At 39.7% G+C, this 20,164-nt stretch overlaps 2 protein-coding genes and 1 long non-coding RNA gene across 6 annotated transcripts in view; 2 read left to right on the forward strand and 1 right to left on the reverse strand.

Annotated features, from left to right (window-relative positions):
• The window catches only part of LOC104415025, a 49,131-nt gene extending 43,717 nt beyond the window's left edge, over window positions 1–5,414 (forward strand). The window contains exons 1-8 of one of the 4 annotated variants that reach the window (XM_039300726.1): window positions 577–829; window positions 2,827–2,897; window positions 2,990–3,096; window positions 3,341–3,462; window positions 3,770–3,858; window positions 4,247–4,306; window positions 4,724–4,828; window positions 5,003–5,414. In XM_039300726.1, coding sequence (XP_039156660.1) covers window positions 607–829; window positions 2,827–2,897; window positions 2,990–3,096; window positions 3,341–3,462; window positions 3,770–3,858; window positions 4,247–4,306; window positions 4,724–4,828; window positions 5,003–5,119 — 894 coding nt within the window. In that variant the 5' untranslated portion in view covers window positions 577–606 and the 3' untranslated portion in view covers window positions 5,120–5,414. Of the gene's footprint in view, window positions 1–576; window positions 830–2,826; window positions 2,898–2,989; window positions 3,097–3,340; window positions 3,463–3,769; window positions 3,996–4,246; window positions 4,307–4,660; window positions 4,829–5,002 lie in introns of those variants that run through there. The other 3 variants (XR_005545852.1, XM_039300725.1, XR_005545851.1) reach the window with 3 other exon arrangements.
• A 7,796-nt stretch (window positions 5,415–13,210) lies between these two features.
• LOC120287339 (acyl carrier protein 1, chloroplastic-like) lies at window positions 13,211–15,358 on the reverse strand. Its single transcript, XM_039300115.1, has 5 exons — window positions 15,350–15,358; window positions 14,998–15,073; window positions 14,137–14,243; window positions 13,694–13,816; window positions 13,211–13,510 (listed from the first exon to the last, which is right to left on the reverse strand). Exons 1-5 carry the CDS (start codon window positions 15,356–15,358, stop codon window positions 13,388–13,390), a joined length of 438 nt encoding a protein of 145 aa, XP_039156049.1. The 3' UTR covers window positions 13,211–13,387.
• Window positions 15,359–19,276: 3,918 nt separating this feature from the next.
• On the forward strand, window positions 19,277–19,881 carry LOC104417450. The gene is made up of 2 exons (XR_005545860.1): window positions 19,277–19,429; window positions 19,499–19,881. It is a non-coding gene; the product is annotated as an uncharacterized LOC104417450 (long non-coding RNA).
• The last annotated feature ends 283 nt before the right edge of the window (window positions 19,882–20,164 follow it).

The raw sequence follows: 20,164 nt of genomic DNA on the forward strand, positions 1-20,164 counted from the left end.
TCCCGCTGAAAACTCGTTTAAATCTCTTGCTCCATGTTTGAGCGATTTAATTTTCAATTGGTTCTGAGTGCTTTTGATGGGTAAGAATTTTAGGATTTGTGGATTGACATTTTTGAGAGAAAACGACATTCTTTTATAAAAAGGAACACAATGTTAATTGATGTGAAAATGCAAAAAGTGAGATATGTTTTTGATATTTTCCAATATCAATCGACCAAACCAAAATTTACGTGATTGTTAAATATGAAATTGTTTGCACTTAATCAGGTTGAAAATTGAACTTAGCCAATTTTCCAAATTCACATATAATTCATTTTCTGAACCACTAAATCAAAATAGACCAAAAGTAAATACGTTAGAAAGCGTAATATCATAAAATGATGAATTATAATAATATTAGCAAATTAATAATCGAAATATTACTAATTAATCCCACAAATGCTTTACTTCACCAAATGGAATTTAAATTTCTCTCGACTTGCCATAATTTATTTTTTTCCTTAGGCTAATTAATAAGCATCTCCAAACATATACTACGCCATCTTCTTCCATCTTGAGAGTGTCGTTTGCAAAAGTTCTTTTAATCGATCCACACCGTAAGTGGCTATGGACGCCGCCACAGGAGAACATTACCGTATTTTTTCGTTGCTCCTCGCCGGAGCCGTGCACGCCGCCGCCGCCGCCACCGCGGTGAGAGCTCGCAGGCTCTGCCGCATTCCCAAGCCTCCGGTTCATGTCGGCTCGCGGAATGCGCTCGGATTCGTGCGCAGGCATGTCGAGATCGCAGCTCCTCCTTCTCCTCTGCTGCTCAGTCCCTCGGTTTTCGCAGGTAGCGTGCTTGTTGTCGTCCGTTAGGCTTTTCTTTTTCGCTGCTGAGGAATCTCGACGTGGATTGTAGATGCCAGACTGATGCGTTCTTGGTCAGTAGGGGGCCTTCTTTAGGTTGAGTTTGATGTCTAGATATGGGGCGGCGGGTGGAGAATTTGATGATTGATGAGGAAGTCTGAATAACTTATTCGAGGGATGTGTACCTGGTGGAGCAGTCCAGTTGAAGCGGAGGGACGATTATGCTGTCAGGATCGTGCTTGTTGATTGAGACGCCGTATTTTTTTATCGTGTTCATCGTGTTTCCTTCCTATATTTGATATTGGAGACATGATTCTGTAATAGAATGAATTGCATCGCATTGTTTCTTCTAGTCTAGCGCTTCATGTTCTTCAATGTCGGTTCTGGGTTGAATTAGTTTGTTGATACAAAACGGAGTTGCATTTCTCTTGGCAGTATAAGGTTTTGATGTGATTGTCGTTGGAATTCACAGGGCCGGCTCGTGGCAATAGATTGCCTGCTTCCCCTTGTTCGATAATTTCTAGTTTACCATATTCTTCTGAAGCAAGTGCTGAAATGGAGGAACCCACAGGATTTTTTGCTTTTTTCCATCTAATGTGTTTCTTGACACATCGTGTAGTTCTTTCTCCAATATTTGGTTCTTGTAATATTATGCAGAGACCGTGAAGGAGACGTATGATAAAATTCTGGAGTCCATTAATATGAAAGGAACAATGGCTCCAAATGCATGGACATGGTCAATGACTGAAAATTGCAAGAACAGAGAGGATATCAAGCTTCTCTTTGATGTCTTGCAGAACCTACGCAGATTTGTTAGTTGACTTCTTGCTCCATTTGAGAAGTAAAGTTTTAATTTGTGAGTAGTTGATAAATCAACCTGGTTTTTTACTTTCATTGCGGAGATTGTCAAATCAAATTCATGAGAATTTTAACTGCAACCTTTGTCAGGAAGTCACAAAAGCATGTGTGCGTGCAAGGGCTCTTGATTTTGGTGAGCTTTATCTACACAAGTTGTGTGCCAAGTTCAAAAATTTAATATCTTGCTAATATATTTACCTGGTTCTTCTTCTGCATTCGATTGTTGCTACTTACCCTATCATTAGCACAATCATTTTGTTGTATGTTGTTTGTTCTCAAATGATCTTTTTACCTCAAGCCTGTCATGCTTGGTGAACATATTCAGCTGCTTATGAAATTTTTTGACCACCCCACTGGTACTGTTAGCTAGTTATGCTTTTGTGTTTTTTTTCCCCCTTGATGTGTCAATTATGTAAACCAGAATTTTGTCCTACACGGATGCTACATGTGTATTAAGCATGGGTATGGGAATAACATGACACATATAACATATTCAAGATATAGTTTTTCATGTTTAAATGTGTAAAGGCACATTCAATTTAAAGTGCATAGAACATTGTTTAATGTGTACTAACTTTTCTTGTGTGAGTAACATGTTAACCTGCTTGACATGCTTCAATGTGTTTTAAGTGGTTAAAACGGTCAATTTATTTTACATGTACAAACTTGTTAACTCGTTGATGACTCGGACAATTTTAAGCTCAATCTTACTTAATATGTGTCAAATGCTTATTCTGTAAATAGGTCTTTTTGCACATTGCTGGCTCTATAAGACTGATTTCTTGAACGACACCTCCACTTCAAGTTATTGAATTCATTATTAAAGCTTAGCAAAGAGCATTCACTTTTTGCAGACGTGTTTTTATGAACATTAAGCTTCAGTAGTTATCAGTTCGAGCTGTTTCTAGTATAAGCTCTTCATAATTTTCAAGAAAAATAAATCAAATCAAACTGCAGTTCCATGGTGTAACTCATTTTAGGAGATTGCAGCAATTAATTGTCACTGGGAGTACATGATTTAATCAGAACCTACATCTGTAAATCCTTATTTAGGCTAAGAAATTAAATTGCATGGTGCACTTAATCCGTGATGATAGAAACTGAGGGTTGACAAAATTGTAGGTAAGAAGGCCTTGTGGGAGCATTGTGTCTATGGATTCACCCCTACAATTGGCTCTGCAAACCACCTTTTGGTAATGATGAAGTGTATCTATATCAAGCAATTCTTTTTTCCATTTGTCTTATTTACACCATTCTTCTGCTAACTTGGGGTATTGCAATGCAGCAATATGCTAAAGAGCACAAAGATGCTACCCTCATGCAGGAAGTTATGAAGCTTTTGAAGAAGAATAACTTGCCATTGCGACCCACCACGGCCAATATTGTTTTCAGGTTCACTTCCGTGCTGTTTCTCCTGAGAAGGATGTTATTATCATGTAGTAAGCCATTATTGCGCTTAATTGTGTGTTATGTACTACGTAGTTATCAAGCAATTTATCCAATTTATGAGTGTCATTTATATACGATTTAATCAACTTGTTTTTATTTTGAATCATGTTGTCTGCACTGCTACTCTCGATCTAATAGTTTGCTCATGTCATTTGACATCCTTTCTTTCCATGGTAAAATTTTGCAGCATTTGTGATGATACAGACAGTTGGGGTTTGCTCACAAAGTATTCAAAGAGATTTGTCAAAAATGGAGTGAATTTGCATAAAGCTGCATTTGACATCTGGATGGAGTTTGCTGCAAAAGTTGGTGAGCAACACTAGCTCTGTCTCCCTTCGCTGCTCTCAAGCCCTTGTCCCTCAACAATCTTATTTTCCATTTCTTCCCACAAATAGTTCTCTCATCCAGGTCCCACCACTTACTACAAAAGATGGGATGTGCTAGAATATTTTCTTCAGTACAATGATTTCTTTCTCTCCTTAAACAAAAGGGTATAAATAAGAAATAAAAAAAAATTTCACTGCACCATGTCTTTCAATGTCTTTGTTTCTTTAATTGTTCTGAGATTATGCTTCTTTATCCTATTTAGTGGTTTGACGAAAATTACCCTTTTCAGGAGACATTGAATCTCTATGGAAAACTGAGAAGTTAAGATGTGAGTCCATGAAGCAGCACACCGTGGGCAGTGGGTTCTCATGTGCGAAGTTAGTTTACAAACGCAGACTGTTGAAATCACAAATATCAGACCCTGAAAGCAATAGGTCTTCTCGCATTAGAAAATCTGATAATGGGAAAATATTAATATTGCAAAACAGATCAGTACAAAGTTCTTGGTAAACCAGGTGAGAGGTCTATGGCCGAAAAAGTGAGAGTTAATGATTGAATAAACCAAATTTTGGCTCACATCCTAGGACATGAAGCACCTATGGGCATGAGAATGCTCATTGTCATCACACAAAGGAGATATAACTACATTTTCGGTATTTGGAAGCATTTATTGTGGCTTTTAGCACTCTGGTTTAAGATTAAATTTTAATCGTCATTTACTTGTTTTGTGGCAAACTAAATGGTTTATAACCAATTTTTTGTGCAGGGATATTTACTTGAAGGCAAACCTGAGGAGGCTGCTACAGTCATTCACGTCTTGAATCAGGTGCTCCTCACTTCTCAGAGCATCTATAGCTATTATTAATATGCTTATCATCACCATCTGGCATGATTGCAATCCTAAATTACCTCAGCCTCTGAAGTAGTCCTTCAATTTTCCATATACTGTCAAGGAATAAAGCAATTAGAGGAAGATATACAGAATTGTCCCCCAAAATGTGCTCAGATAAAATTACCATGACATATCCTCTCTCGAGGGGACTGAGTGGTTTGGGTTTCATATTTGGTGCAGGCTATACTATTAAAATAACACGAGTTAGTTCCATGGATCCTAATAGAGTTCGAAAGATCATCTCAGACTCCTCCTGAATTGAATAAAGTTGGAAATACACGTATGTAGGCTCTGTTTGTTCAGATGTCGCTTCTTAGGTCTCACAATGTGAATGCCTTGGATTGATGCCAGAGTTTTCCTGATGCTAAGAGGTCCAGCATCATGGTTGAACTTCAAAAGCTTGTCAGTGAGTGGCTTTTCGAGGTTATCAAACGGAAGAAAGAAGATGACCACAAGGTACTTCCTTTGACTAAATATCCATCGCTTTGGGTAGAAGTAGAAATATTGCTTGTTTGCAGTTATATACCACTCTGGTAATGTTTTATCAATCGTTCCTGTTGTTAGATGTATATATGCTGCATTCAACTATCTCAAAATTTTTAAAACCTCTCATTCTTTTCGTTCATGTAGGCATTGGCTGCTTCTTTCAAATCCAATATCCCGGCCACAGTTAGCTCCTTATTAAACACGGGCTTGGAGGTGAAAGTGAATATGGAACAACTAACCACTGAAGGCACCCTTTGTTAAAGTATGACAGAATTGGAGATTGAATGCACTAGCTGCAGATCTGTCTCCTATGTGGACCGCTAAGGTTGTCATGTTAGTTTCAACTGATTCCGCTGAGAAGCAAGACAAGCGCAGTACTCTCGTCTTGAGCAACAAGCATCTGAAGTTCTCTTGTGAAGGTCCCTGAACCATGAAAAGATCTGCTCCTTCTTGATTTGAATGTTGTCACTTCTTTACATAATATAAGGGGCAATAGCAAATTCGTGGATGCTTCCGATATAATTTGTTTGTTCAATAATTGAGTCGTGGTTATTGAGATTATGCTCTATCTAGGGAAGAATGGACATAAGAGTATTAGCTTCCTCCATAATTACCCCCATAAAATTAGAACAGGCACATGTCATCATTGTCAGCATTTCAAAATTAAAGATATTTACATTGAATGATTCTTGTTTTAGCATTGGGCTCCAACTTCATAGACTACGATTATGAGGGAAATTAAATGATTCCTCTCAGATCTAAGCTCGAAGAGTGGTTCTTTTTTATGTTGGTCCAAGAGATGTGTCTCCACTTTCCAATATACTAACAGTCTCGAACTTTTCTCCGCCAAGCCGGCATTGTGAGACCATTAGTCTATAGAAGAGATGAGACCTAACGCTCATGATCAGGATGGAGTTAGTACAAGAAGTCAAGGGAGTCTCCGATCTCAAGGAGCGAACGTGCAGGCATTTGGGGCTCACACTCCACAGTGCACGATGCACACTTTGTTTTTTTCCAGCTTGCCTTTATTTGATAACATTCAACGGCAACTTCATAAAAGCGTCCGCAAGGATACCCTCTCGAAATCATAAAAGGCCACCGTCCTTCATCTGGCATTTCTAAACAATGTTCACGTTGCACTAGCTTTGAGGAATACAAAAGAAAACGTAGAAAAAGATTAGGATGGAGTGAGTACAAGAAGCCAAGGGAGTCTCCGATCTCAAGGAGCGAACGTGCAGGCATTCGGGGCTCACACTTCACAGTGCACGATGCACACTTTGTTTTTTCCCCGGCTTGCCTTTATTTGATAACATTCAACGGCGACTTCATAAAAGCGTCTGAAAGAATACTCTCTCGAAATCATAAAAGGCCACCGTCCTTCATCTGGCATTTCCTAAACAATGTTCACGTTGCACTAGCTTTGAGGAATAAAAAAGAAAACGTAGAATTATCAACATTTCACGTGCTATGATGGTCTCCCAAGCCCAGCCACGCCGCTCTGGTAAAAGGTTGTCCCTTCTTAGATCTCGAGAACGAAAACTGCCCCTTTCTAAGTTTGGTTCTAGAGATTTAGCCCTCCGCTCTCCTTTTTGAGTTCATATTTAATTACTGATGCACACTTATACACACCCTTTTACTTGATGGGCAAAATTTAAATAAGCATCCTGCAGTCTGGTGGCTGTTTGAATTCTTACCCAAGGTTTTGATATTACCAAAAAATCAATGTTCTTAAAATACTTCAGCTGTGCTTGCTGGCAACTATTTTAGCATCATAAACTCATAATAGATTATAAACATTGTTTCTATTTTACAGGTACCAACATTTTTTTTTTTTTGGGTCAATGTTGTATCACCAAAAAAAAAAAAAACATCATTTAAGGAACTATCAAGTGTATGCTGATTAATTGTATGTATTTGTATACTAGTGACATTGATAGTTATTTGTATTAATGGAAATGTTAATATGGTTGATCGTGAATCACTTTTTTGGCACATGTCATATGGAGTCCATACCTTCCTCTCTCTCTCTCTCTTTTTCTCATTTTTAGGGTTTTCCCATATCAACCGGGTTTTGGGGACACTTTGTCCGTCCTTTTTGAAGAAATTTTTGTTTAAGAAAATATATATGTAAGAACCACAAGAACTATCTTAGTTTGCTAGACATGGTGATACGGTAGGATGCACAACTTTTTCCTCTGATACTATTTGTAAAGTATGCAGAAACGTTTTGGTGTTGACACGAGAGAATCGTAATAGACAATTCAAATACTCTTGTTATACTAAACTGCGATATAAGTATGACATTCAAGATAATCTTTTCTATCACACTCAAACGGTGGAGGGTTAACCCACACACTCTTATTCATAACCCTTTTATGGAGGGATTCCCCCATAGAAACTTTCCTTCTTGTTCACGTTCAGTCCCTTCTTTCAAAGTTGACAGCCACCGCCCAAGACCTATAGAGTTGGCATTTCTTTGCTAGCTGTACACGTTCTTCATCTTTTGTAAAGCCACAATTGTTGACTTCCTCTTGCTTGTTATTTTCTTCTTTCTTCAGAAAATGCTTGAAGAACATCTTGGACTTTTCTCCTCTTTCTTTGCCGACTTCAATTCGTCCACAATTGTGGGTTGCATTAGGTGTTGACTCCAACAGACACTGTCGCTGTCTCAATGTGATATCACAACATACTTCGAATGTGACAAAGTCAAGAATGCAAAGTTGCTATTATCTTCTTTGAAAGCTCAAAAGAAGGGGAGAGGCAGAAAGAAAACGACAGTGAAGAGAAACAAACATCACAAACTCTCCATGCATATGGTCTTTGTTGATTTTCCTTCTGACAAACCAATTTTTGCTCTTAGCCTCTAATGAGATTTTGTAATCATTACATCCAAATGGAGGAATAATATGGTACTTTATGCTTCAGTACTATGGTATATATACATATCTGTTCAACACAACGTAAAGAACCATGTTTCTCACAAATAAATCTCTCCAAAAATAGGACAAGATTTTTGAGCGTCTGAATATAATTACATTCTTCTAAATGTTATTATTCTTTGGCATGGAAACATTGTCACTCAACATGGGAGAATCGCAAATTCAATTATAAACCTATTGTACAAATTCAAATTCATTTCAAAATATTTTAATTAAATTAATATTGCTTTAAACCTTTGAGTGAAAATGCAATCAAATCCTCCCGGTCAAGTCTCTCCTGAAATATCCAACATGGTGATCCAATATTACTAGTCATCTTACATGTCAAGATCAATAATCTGACGTGGATAAGTTTACTTGAAACAACCCCATTGTTGCTCAACTCCACGAGTCGTTGCCCTTGCCTAGTCCAGCTCTCTCCCAAGTTGACCTCTAACAACGGTCACGGCTCATCTACACCCGGCGACTCCAAATGTGGAGGCTTGACGGCCATCCTCAATGGCCATCGGGCTTCAAGGCTTTACATGGCCGCTCAGCTTGAAGCATGGCGTTCAGCTCAACCAAATTTGGCATACCTCCAAATCCGGAGTCGACGAGCTTCTCATGGCCATCGACCTAGTCTAGGATGGACGGCCTGCCATTGGCATCGGTCCTTCCACACAGTCAATAGCACCTCGCCTCATCTCCAAAACCCTTGTCTCTCTATTTTCTCTCTCCGCTAGTCCTCAATGAGCCTCGAGCTCGTAGCTGTCGAGATCTAGGCAAGCTCGACGGCCATGGAAGAGGAGTGGTTGAGCTCATCCATGGCCGTTGAGCCTGTGGCCGTCCAGATCTCAGCGAACTTGACGGCCATTGGCCAAGCCTCCATGTCTAGAGGTTTGGTGGCTCGCTGGCAAGCCTAGATTTGGATGGCTGACGAGCCATCTCGCTTAGATCTAGCTTGTCTGTTATCGAGGATCGTATACGGTGCCGTAGCAAAGAATCCCATTAACTGTGGATGGCTATGGAAACGAAGGAAAGGAAAGGAAAAAAAAAGAAAAGAAAAGAAAATCTAACGTTGTAGTCTAGTCATGCTATTATCATTACAAGTAAGATGGCCAATGATGACTGGACTGCCACCATAAAACTGTTAGGCGAATTTACCAAATAGGACTTTATTGCATTTTTACTCGAAAGTTTAAAACTACAACTGAAATATATAAGATTGAATTTTAATTCATATAATAAGTTTACGATTGAATTTGCGATTCTGCCAACTCAACACCTATGGTTGTTATAAGTTTTTTCTTTCTTTTAATAGTTCTTCCCCTACTATGTCTCCTCTCTTATATGTATAAAATGGGCAATGAGGGGTGGCTTGTGTAGTGGAAGGGAAACCGTCCTCCCAATGACCTTACTAGAGAAAATTGACCTAAGTTCAAATCAACCAGGGAAGAAAACTGTCCTCTTTCAACTTTGAATCACCATGTTAAGTGTTGATTTTACTCCTTAAAATCTTCTATCACGTCCAACCCCTAAGGATCTTGCCATTAAAAGACAATCCTTCTAGATAATAAGAGCGAGAGTAGAAGTCATATGCTATGATTTCCAATCTTTCACGAGACAGAGAAATGGATTCACATGTGGATAATGTGAGAAAAAAGCTATCCGATACACTCCCATTTAATTTACAAAAAGTTTGATCAATTTATAGATGACATGCAGCAACTTGATTTCCATTCACATATAAATGACAGGCAGCCTAGCCAAGGCTGTGTCAAAGCCCCATTGCATATATTAGATGACATGCCATCTCAATCCATAAGGCAAATGAAGGGATATATAGATGTTTTCCAATCATCACACCTTGAGAAAAGGCAACGCATTTTCGACTCCAACAGGTGAGACATCCTTCAGATAGTAGACTCGAAGACGAATCTTGCTTCCGGTCTCCATAATCTGACAGCAATGATGGTGATTCCGCTAGACTGGCGAGGACTACTTTTATCTTCCTCTCCTCTATGTAATTACAACTTTCTTTATCTAACTAAAAATCTAAAAGAAAATTTCTCAAGTTACTTGCCCCGAAAGATTAGGGAACATATAGCAGGAAAAACTACCATGTCAGCCGTAATGTCCCCTTCACCTGTATCCAAAACTTGTCTCTGCACTGTAGGACAGGTGGAGCTACCTGCTGTGCTTGCATGGTAACTGCATCAAACAGAAGATCGGATGAAAGCCTGCTCCAATTCTTTGTAAGTATCAACACATAGCTTATGAGGGGGGCACGTCGTGGTTTTTTCTTTATCTTGATGTTAATAGGCTACTAAGGTAGGCATTCAAAACCTTATTTAAAGATGATCCTTGCTGCAACGCCACTGCCTCTACCTTAAGCAGTTCATATCCCAGTGATAATACAGTCTAATTGACATGTCATGGCAAAGAAATTGCAGAAGAATCATTCAGCTGATTCAAGTACTATAAACATAACATACTGATGAGTCTTATTGCCTAGTGGAATCAAGCATGAGCTTGGTTTACTCAACTACATAAACACGGAGAAGAGGCTTCAGACAAAAGAACTTAACGAGAAAGGGGGCACGTCATGAGAGCAAGATGTGATGAAATGTGCCATCGTAAATTTTCTTTGAAGATACAACGCAGTAATGCAATCTCATCTTGTGCGTTGGTTTTCTCTACTAATCATCGTCTCAGTCATCTGGTTACACAACCATTCACCTACTTTATCTCCAGAAAGTAATTCACTCACAAGGCATTCCAAGAGTTTGCGGTGCGAGGATAAGAAGGATATCATCCCCTTCACTTATTGCCTAATAAAACAGGAGGCAAGCAACGCAAACTGACTGTAGCTCCAATATGAAAATGAACCAAATGTGCCGCACTATATACTCACAGATAAACTTGAGATCATGAAGCCAGATCTCCAAGAGCTCTTCAGCCATAATGACTTCTATATCACTGATCCACGCGAACCACCAGGTCACATAGCAGTATAACAACAATCAAGCAAAAAGCTTTGCATAAAGGTCAATTCCAAGTACCCATTTGATATAATCCTGTCATGCGCAGTTTCAAGCACGTTGTTCATTTCAACAAAACACCAAAGTCACACATGATCACCAAACACTAGACGGGCAAAACTCAGATGGTTCACACTCACATGAAAATAATTCAGCGCACTAATCACTACAGAGCTGAAGAGCAGTTCAGGATTCACAGAAATAACCAGAGCACTACATCCGTTCCTAGACCCTGCATTGCAGGCTCGAAAGGCACCCACTGTGATCATGATTATGCTATACGCAAAACTCGATACTGAGGATGATGATCCGATGCTCTGTTATGACATCTCTCTGAACAGTTATGTTAAGTTGCAGAGTGGCGGTTCGCCCGCTATTTATATATTACTCATTTTTCAAAACCTTGTTTTGTTGTATTACCCTAGAAAAGCTTTAAAAAGAATAGTGAATTTATTATTGCCAACTTACACAATCTTCTTTACCAACCCTTGCGCAAATTGCTTTTTTTGTCATTTTCTGAAAATTTCGTGCTATATATATAAAACCAACTTATCAAGTTTGGTGTCTGCTGTCGATATATCCAATAAGCCCTAGCCATATAATATTCTCTTACTATACGTGGGTGAGAAAGTTATCAATGGGAACTTGCAATTAACTACTCAATAACATTAGAAACAAAAACTATTAAAATTCTTTCATAAAATTAATGTGGAGGACGTAGGGCGTGTTTTGTTTTAGTTCAAATAGGAGGAGAACATAGGAAAAAGTATGCTGTCAAATGTGAAATATGAACTAAGTAATTACCGCCAATCCCTTGAAAATTTCGTCAAAATGACCCTGGTTCACGGGGTCAGTCTGGTTTTCTTTTCTTTTCTTTTCGAATTTGTTCACCATAACAGCCAAGCCATACTTTGTATTTAAAATTCAGGGAGGAGACGATTTCCAATTTACAGCTCTTCGAGTTGTCGAGTCCATCACAGAGGATTCATCCTGGATTCCTGCAAGCTCTGATATATTCATCCGTGGGATTCTGCTTAGTCTGGATGTTCTGTATAAGGGCAGCAAGGATGGTAATGCCAGAGTTAAAGCATAAGCTAGAAGACTTGAAATCCATATCCTAGGTGCAATTTCTCCCTCTTTACCCAACCTCGATTGAGGATGAGGACCAGATGCCAATGTGTGCGCAGAAGCTCCTTCTGATGCTCCTAGAGTTCAACCTGACTAAGATTTCTGAGATTCTACATCCAAAGACAGTCGGCCACTGCTTCAGATTTTCGCTTGGTGATCCGTCCTATGGAAATGTGAATGATATCAAGCTGTGCGTGGCTCTGGCATTGGCTCCAGAAATGGATCCCAAGTTGCTTTCTCAACTGAAAGTAGTACGGCGGATCCGAAACCTTTTGGAGTTTGTGCATACGAAGGATATGGAAGATTTTCTCGCGTTAAAGCTTTCCTTTAATGATCACTAGGTTCCACATGCCCCCGCTTGAGCCAACACTGTGTGATGAAAGTTCTTCTGAGGCAGCAAGTAGCGTAAGGGACATAACCGACTTTAGTGGCAGTGCCAGTGTTTTCCTGGAATTGAGTGGGTCTCATGACAGAAACAATGCCAATATTGCTTCTGAATGCATGGTTCTATTACTAATCTTTTGAAAGTGAGTGCGATTCTCGAGTCTCGGCAAAAAGGCGCTCCTTCTCTACTGGTACAGCGAATGCTGCATTCTCTCCGTTATTCCTGCAGGTGATGTTTGCTGCACAGAATGATTTTCGTCAGTGTGCATGTCGGAGTTTGCAAAGATTGAAGGCATTGATTCTGAGATAAAAAATTCCTGTGCCGCTACTTTGCCAGTGCCGCCACACTGGTAATCTCAGAATTCCGGCAGCTCTCTCATTGTAGTTTAATCCATGAAAGTTGTAGGCCAACTGATTCCTGGCCTGAATCTCCTATACCTCTTTTCAGTGTGGAATCTAGGAAGGTTGCTCGGCTTTCAGGACAAGCATCGAAAGAAACTGCACGTCTGGTCTGGCTAGCGCCAATTGCAAGATCCAGTCAAAAGTCTTTTTCTCTTTACCAAGACTTCCCTAGGATAATCTTTTTTCTTTACCAAGACTTACCTTGGACATGGGTTGCACATAGTCATCAAAATGAAAGATGACAAACTTCATTTCTGACTGTCGCAGTTCATTGATTCATAGGTATTCAAATTTGACTATTCATTCCATGGCACCCATGATTAGTAGGTGGCGGGTTCATGTGGATTTATGGTGAGCATCACGCAAGAAACTTTGAAACCCTCGACATTGTGATCAAGGCATTTCTGCAATAGCAAATTGTCAGCTTCAGAAGCGGACATGGCAATTTGCTCATTCTAAAAACTCACAGAGAGAGAGAGAGAGCCCAAAGGAAATAGAGCAATTGTAAGTTTCTGTCATTATTCTAATAAAATAGGGCACAATGACTCTTGAAACAAGATGCAACTAGTACATCAGAAACTAAATTCAAGTTCCACGACCAATGGGCATTGAGATATGCATAAATTAAGACAAGCTCACAAGGAACTACGTCTTCCTCAGTTCTTCTCAATTAGCTTTTCGATCATGTCCGCAGCTTCCTGGACAGTTGTGATACTTTGAGCACTTTCTTCCTCCACGCTGATCCCAAATTCTTCTTCAAGTCGCATCACAATCTCCACCTAAAATGCAAAAGAGCAATGGTCTCATCACAATCCTATTTTACCGTATAAAGGAGTAAACTTTAACGTTGGAATCAGATAAGAAGAAAAAACAATTCCAGCTCCGCCTCAGAATGAACGGATAAAGTGAAACCTCATTAAAGTCTGCAGAAAAGGAAAGAGACTTTTGCATGAACAGCTTACAGTGTCCAGAGAATCAGCTCCCAGGTTAGCAAATTTTGACTCTCCAGTCATGCTAGCATCATCTGGTAAAGCCAGCTGCTTCCTTACCATTTGGCACACTTTATCCACTGTCTCCTTTTTAGCCTGCTCGTATCTCAAGTCGATTAATTGCAAGTTCTAAAACCTACTTATGGGCTTCACACTGAGTGTTTATAAGATTGGCAAGGCCAATCCAAGCATTCCCCCAGAGCAAGCAAAATTGTTGGAACACAGTATCAATAATATTATGGGCATCCACTTTCCCAGAAGGAGAATGTTTTGAATGACTTGATTATAATCACACAGCAAGATCGTTCAACACGAGACAAAAATAATGGCCCAGACTTCAGATATATAATAACTTGTAGTCACTTTGCTACGCTCTAGTTTTGTTGTTATGGTTGGCATGACACAGTAAAACATACCGCACATGAAACCTGGAAGCGGCGTGCTTTAAGAGAAGGGAAACTTCTGCCACCGATGGGGAGGGAAACAGACCTGACATTAGATAACTTGCTGACAGGTACCTGTTAAAAATGTCAAAAGTGACATTAGATATCTTGCTGACATGTACTTTAGACCTGACATGGTGCTATAAAAGTCAGGTCTAAAGTACAATGCCAAATGTTTACTAATGTTTCAAAGATCCAATCTCAGTTCACAGTGCAGGACCTCAACCAGGTCAGCCAAGCCATATCCCATTTTGCACAGAAAATTTGGGAGAATTACATTTTGCCCCCAAGTTTTTGGCATAGTGGCAAGCTACCCATGATGTTTCAAGTTTTGCAATTTGTCCCCGGACTTTTTAAAATTGGAGGCAATGGGCAGCCCCACGTGACTAGTTATGGAAGGCAAATTGGATTTATATCATCTATATATGTGGAAAGAAAAAAATACAGGGACTACCCAAAAACATATTTTAAAACTATATATTGATGTGCATTTCGCATTGATCCACTCAAATTCTCGCCGGAATTTTAGTCACGTGCTCTCAAGTGCAATATTTTTTAATTATTCTTCTACTTATTATATGTACATGCTTATATGAAAAATTTCCTCTGTAATCAGTCACATTGTTGGAGCTCCAAGTTGAAATTGTTTGAATTCAATCCAGGGAACGAATTGCAATCTATTCCCAAATTTATGGGCCAATTGCAAAAAATAAAACATCACGGGCCAATTTGCAACAACTTTAAAACTTGGGGGGCAATACGTAATTTGCCCCAGAAAATTTACAGAGTTTTCAGACCAGTAGATTGCTAGCAATTATTAGACCAACATCAAACCTCGAGAACCTTCAGAAGCTAATGGAGATGCTACTATCAGCATCACCAACCACAACAATGAGACAGCAAAAACAAGCTAAAATAAGTTCAAAAAACAAAGGCATCAACATGCAAAAGCTGCTACCTGAGAGCAACTCAACAACACATTGAAAAAGAGTGAACTAGATTAGGTGTCCGCCTAATAAATTCTGGAATATAAAAGCAGCAGGAAGCCAAAACCAAGTATCACTAGCCTGAACTCATCATTAACCTCAGACAGTTCATCTAGTCAATCTAGACAATTGAAAATGCTCATTTGGCTGTGCTGTAGCTTCCCAATGTAGTCACAAATGCATGCTTTGGCGATGCTTACCCAGTTCATCTGTCCCCATATCCACCCAGCCTAATGCCACAAACATGGCTGTTTTTGAAAAACTGCCAGAACATGTACTCATCTCCCAATGAGCCCTATCAAATCCTTAGCCCAGAAACTCACTCTACTTGATCAATCATCACACATTTTCCGACACAAACATTCTGAACCAGCATCTCCCGTCAGGCATAATTCATAAATCCAGGCACTAAACAAATCGAAAGCAGACTAATTTCTTCCCTTTTTTCCCCTATCAAGTCGAACGAAATGCCACTCCTCGATCAATCCACGGACAAAACTCGACATTTACCACAACCCAGTGGACGAAAAAACACCTCCACCACCATAAACACGAACACGTTCGTCCTAGTCTGGGAAAAAGCTAACGTCCAAGCTGATAATATGCCTCGGAAATGCCGCCAGCGATCAAGCGCCAATCAAACAAAACCAAATCACTCAGAATCTACACTTGCAATCGTCCAAAAAAGCATCAAAGCCTCGTTAGTGTCTTAAAGAACAATAATATATCTTCCTTTGACTTGTCAGGTGGGGCAATGGGGTGCATATCCTGAAAAAATACAGCTCAACCAAATGAGTGATGCCACCTAGCATATGAAAGCCTTTTATTGATCAAGATGCAATGAGAAATTTTACCAGCCCAAATTCTACTTCCAAGAAAACTTCAATTCGGCATTCGAACTTTATTTGACACTTCTCTCAGCTGTCTATTTGACACTTCTCTCAGCTGTCCTACCTACAGTATATCAAAAAGAAAAACAAATACAGTTGGAAAGAAGTAAAGACCCAAAACAAAAGGCATTGAAACAGCAGATAAAGCACGGTGAAATGAACATAAGCAGCACGGAAAATTTAAAAAGAAAAACGAAAGAACAAAAGGGAAAAACTGAAAAAAGGAAGCATCTCTGCCAATAAAATGCATGATCAAAAGATATCCTTCCAATGCAGGTAAGTGAAAATTAAAACCTATCACTCTGAAGAACAATTAACTCCTCCAAGAATAAGCTGAACAAGCATCGTCCTCATTATTTTCCACTCTTACACCAGAATAATCAACTAAGTGATAAATAAAAACTCAAGTACCAGATAATAGAAAGCAGGTAGTGCACCACATTAACACAACATTACGTAGACTTAAAAGGCTAAATGATTACCCAACCGAAGCTAAACAGAAATTAAACCAAAAAAAAAAAAAAAGTGCATGAGAAACATTTCTGAGAAATGTGCACCGGAATGCTGAAATCTTTAGCAACCTCCTCCTGAAAAAAATACAGCGGTTTTTGTTGTCACTTGGTTTGATTTCTGTTGGAGAAATCCTTGAAACTATCAACAGAGAAGACTATCCCAGAGATGGCCAAAAGCTAGTTTGCTAGACACGGCGATACTGTTTCGATAGGATATTGCAGCGTAATTTGACTGCGACAAAGTCAACGATGCCTGGTATACACTGTCCATTCGTTTCCAATGTACAGCCAAACAGCAGTGTGGTTTTGTGTTCTTCAGCATCTAATGCATAATATGATATAAGGTTCATCAGCGATTTCTTGGATGATTCCGACAATTTATTTTCAATAATCTAACCACAATGATCGAGAGTCCACTGGGGAAGAATGGACAAAAAACATCAGATTCCTAAGTAATTAATCTGTCAAAATTAGGACAGGCACATGCCCACATTGTCAGGCATCTCAGAGATAACGATGTCCACTATTAATGATTGTTCGATATGTATTAGCACTAGGCTCTAAGCTCATCATAGACTGCAATTTAGTAAAAAAGAGATGGCTCTTCTCATGTCTAAGCACGAAAATTGGTCCTTTATGTGCTGCAAGAGTCTCAAAATTTTCCCTGTCAAGGACTTGCAGACATTGGAGACCATTAGTATATAGGAATTCCAAGTTCAGAATAAAATACCAATACACTGCCATTCATTTGATGTGTCAAAACAAAAAATAAAGCGCCGATATTCTGGTCATATTTCAAGTTTAGCTCAACTTTTAATTGCATTTGAACAAGTATATTTGTTTTGAGTCCTTTAAAATCTAACTCCATGACTTTGTCATTATGATTTGACATGTGATTCAAGGTCCTCTTGTTTTCAACTTCGTCTTCTGATGAGTGTAAAACCACAAGGCGATAGCAATAAGGGGAGTGATATGTAGGAAACAACGATCATCTCTCCAACCCCAATGCGCACATAAAAAATCCCATAAATCACATCCAGTAGCTCCAACCCTTGAGTCTGTTCTCTGTTCGACAATTTTTGGTGTTGAGAACCGAACTACATCACTGTAATTTTATGTAACTAAGGTATAAAAGCTGCTTAAGATTAGTTATGGGATTCTTGCAATGCCACTTCTTCGATTCAGTTGCTCTTTGCTACTTCTCCAGTTGCTAAATGAGCCACAACTTGCTACAAAGAAACATAGTTCCATTAACTTTGTTAAGACTTAAACCATCTCAATAAGAAAACCAGCTCAACAGTCCATCTGAGATATTTGTACTTCTGGGTCTTCATGTCAATGTTTAATGCGTTGTAAATATATCAAAATCAATGGAAAAGAATGGGTTGTGTAAATTAGCATGAACATAATCTGTCAAGACAAATGTCTGTGGACCTGTACGCGTGATCTTTTGATCCTGAATACATGTCTCTATTATTCGAACTCAGCAGTTAAATTCTTGGAAGATTTATTCAAGTACCTCATCAGGAGCAGTCATTTTCCTTCTTCCTCAATTCCTCTTCCTTTTCCAGTCCAGTTGATTCTTCTCTTCCACCACCACTTTATCATACTCGCCCTCCTTCATGTTCATGCCTAGGCAAGTTGTACTCGGAGGAGAGGCCCTCAGACACGATCCCCTCCGGCACTTCCTCGTCTCTTCTGGGAGAGAAGTAATGATACGGCGAGTCGTGGATGTGAACCTCCGGGCTCTGCCTCTTCCTCTTCTACTAGCGGTTCTGTCTCCGGCTCTAGCTCCTGCTCCAGCTCAATCTCCTTTTCTTCCTCTACACGCTTCTCTTCCTCTCTGTCTTCATCATCGGCCTTTGTTTCTCCTTCTATGTTCTCTTCTTCTTGTTCAGACTTGGGATGTTCAGTTATGTCCTTAACATCAGCCGCAGTTCCTGTATCCTGGGTCACCGCATTATTGATTCCTTGTTGCACGAGTAATGCCGCGCCGCACGAGTAATGCCGCACCATTCCCAACTGCTTCCATCTGAGGAAACGTTCTGTTCCACTTGTTTGTTCTTCTCGGGATTGGTGCTCGAAACTCCTGCTTTCAGTAATGGTGTTTCCGGTGGCAACAGCATGCTTCGACTCTGCGCAACGCATTTTCGTAAAAGGAAACGTCAATCGAAAGGAATTAGATTGGGGTATTGATTCTCTCTCCCTTTGTGCATCAGATTGAAATGAAGTTTCGGCTTTCGTTTTCTTTGGCTGTTGCAGTTTTGATTTGCTGAAGCGGGTTGTATCCGTGGTTGACAAAAGGAAGGAGTTTTTTCTGTTGCGGATTGAGGGTGGAGAGGAGACAGTTGCAGCTTAAGTTAAAAAGGGGAGTTTCTCCTCGAATCTAGAAAACGACAATTCGTTTCTTATTATCGGTGGGGTTTTCCTTTCATTTTTCCAACCCAACCTTAGTTCAATGAAAAACATACTTTAGAATTAACATAATGTATGCAAAATTCAATATTGAAAAGACCGAATTATTCCTACTCAAAAAACTTATTTAAGTATCTCGCTCCATGTTTGAGCAATTTAATTTTCAGTTGGTTTTGAGTACTTTTGATGGTAAGACTTCAGGACTTGTGGAATGACTTTTTTGAGAGAAAATGACAATTCTTTTATACAAAGGAACACAAGGTTAATCGACATAGAAATGCGAAAAGTGAGCGAAAAGTCTCTCGCTCCGCCGCATTCTCAAGCCTCCGGTTCATGTCGGCTCGGCTGGATTCGTCCCTCCGAATGACCACCGAGTTACTGAATGCGCTCGGATTCGTGCGCAAGCATGTCGAGATCGCAGCTCCTCCTCCTCCTCTGCTGCTCAGTCACTCGGTTTTCGCAGGTAGTGTGCTTGTTGTCGTCTGTTAGGCTTTTCTTTTTCGCTGCTGATGAATCTCGACGTGGATTGTAGATGCCAGATTGATCGGTTCTTGGTCAGTAGGGGGCCTTCTTTAGGTTGAGTTTGATGTCTAGATATGGGGCGGGGGTGGAGAATTTGATGATTGATGAGGAAGTCTGAATAACTTATTCGAGGGATGTGTACCTGGTGGAGCAGTCGAGTTGAAGTGGAGGGATGATTAAGCTGTCGGGATCGTGCTTGTTGATTGAGACGCCGTATTTTTTTAATCGTGTTCATCGTGTTTGCTTCGTCTATTTGATATTGGAGACATGATTCTGTAATAGAATGAATCGCATCGAATTGTTTCATCAAGTCAAGTTGCTTAATGTTCTTCAATGTTGGTTCTGGGTTGAATTAGTTTGCTGATACAAAACGGAGCTGCATTTCTCTTGGCAGTATAAGGTTTTGATGTGACCGTCGTTGGAATTCACAGGGCCGGTTCGTGGCGATAGATTGCCTGCTTCCCCTCGGTCGATAATATCTAGTTTACTGTATTCTTCTGAAGCAAGTGCTGAAATGGAGGAACCTGCAGGATTTTTTCCTTTTATCCATCTAATGTGTGTCTTGACACATTGTGGAGTTCTTTCTCCGATATTTGGTTCTTGTAATATTATGCAGAGACCGTGAAGGAGATGTATGATAAAAATTCTTGAATCTGCTAATACGAAAAGAACAGTG

The sequence above is a fragment of the Eucalyptus grandis genome, chromosome 8, assembly GCF_016545825.1.
Source record: "Eucalyptus grandis isolate ANBG69807.140 chromosome 8, ASM1654582v1, whole genome shotgun sequence".
Taxonomy (NCBI): Eukaryota; Viridiplantae; Streptophyta; class Magnoliopsida; order Myrtales; family Myrtaceae; genus Eucalyptus; species Eucalyptus grandis.

Excerpts from the sequence above, each read along its gene's own strand:
- LOC120287339 (XM_039300115.1), bottom strand. Across the intron at positions 14,244-14,997 it reads AGCTTCTGAAGGTTCTCGAG|AACAGGTACCTGTCAGCAAG; the intron begins GTTTGATGTTGG and ends TTTGACATTTTT. Across the intron at positions 13,511-13,693 it reads GAGCTGATTCTCTGGACACT|GTGGAGATTGTGATGCGACT; the intron begins GTAAGCTGTTCA and ends TTTGCATTTTAG.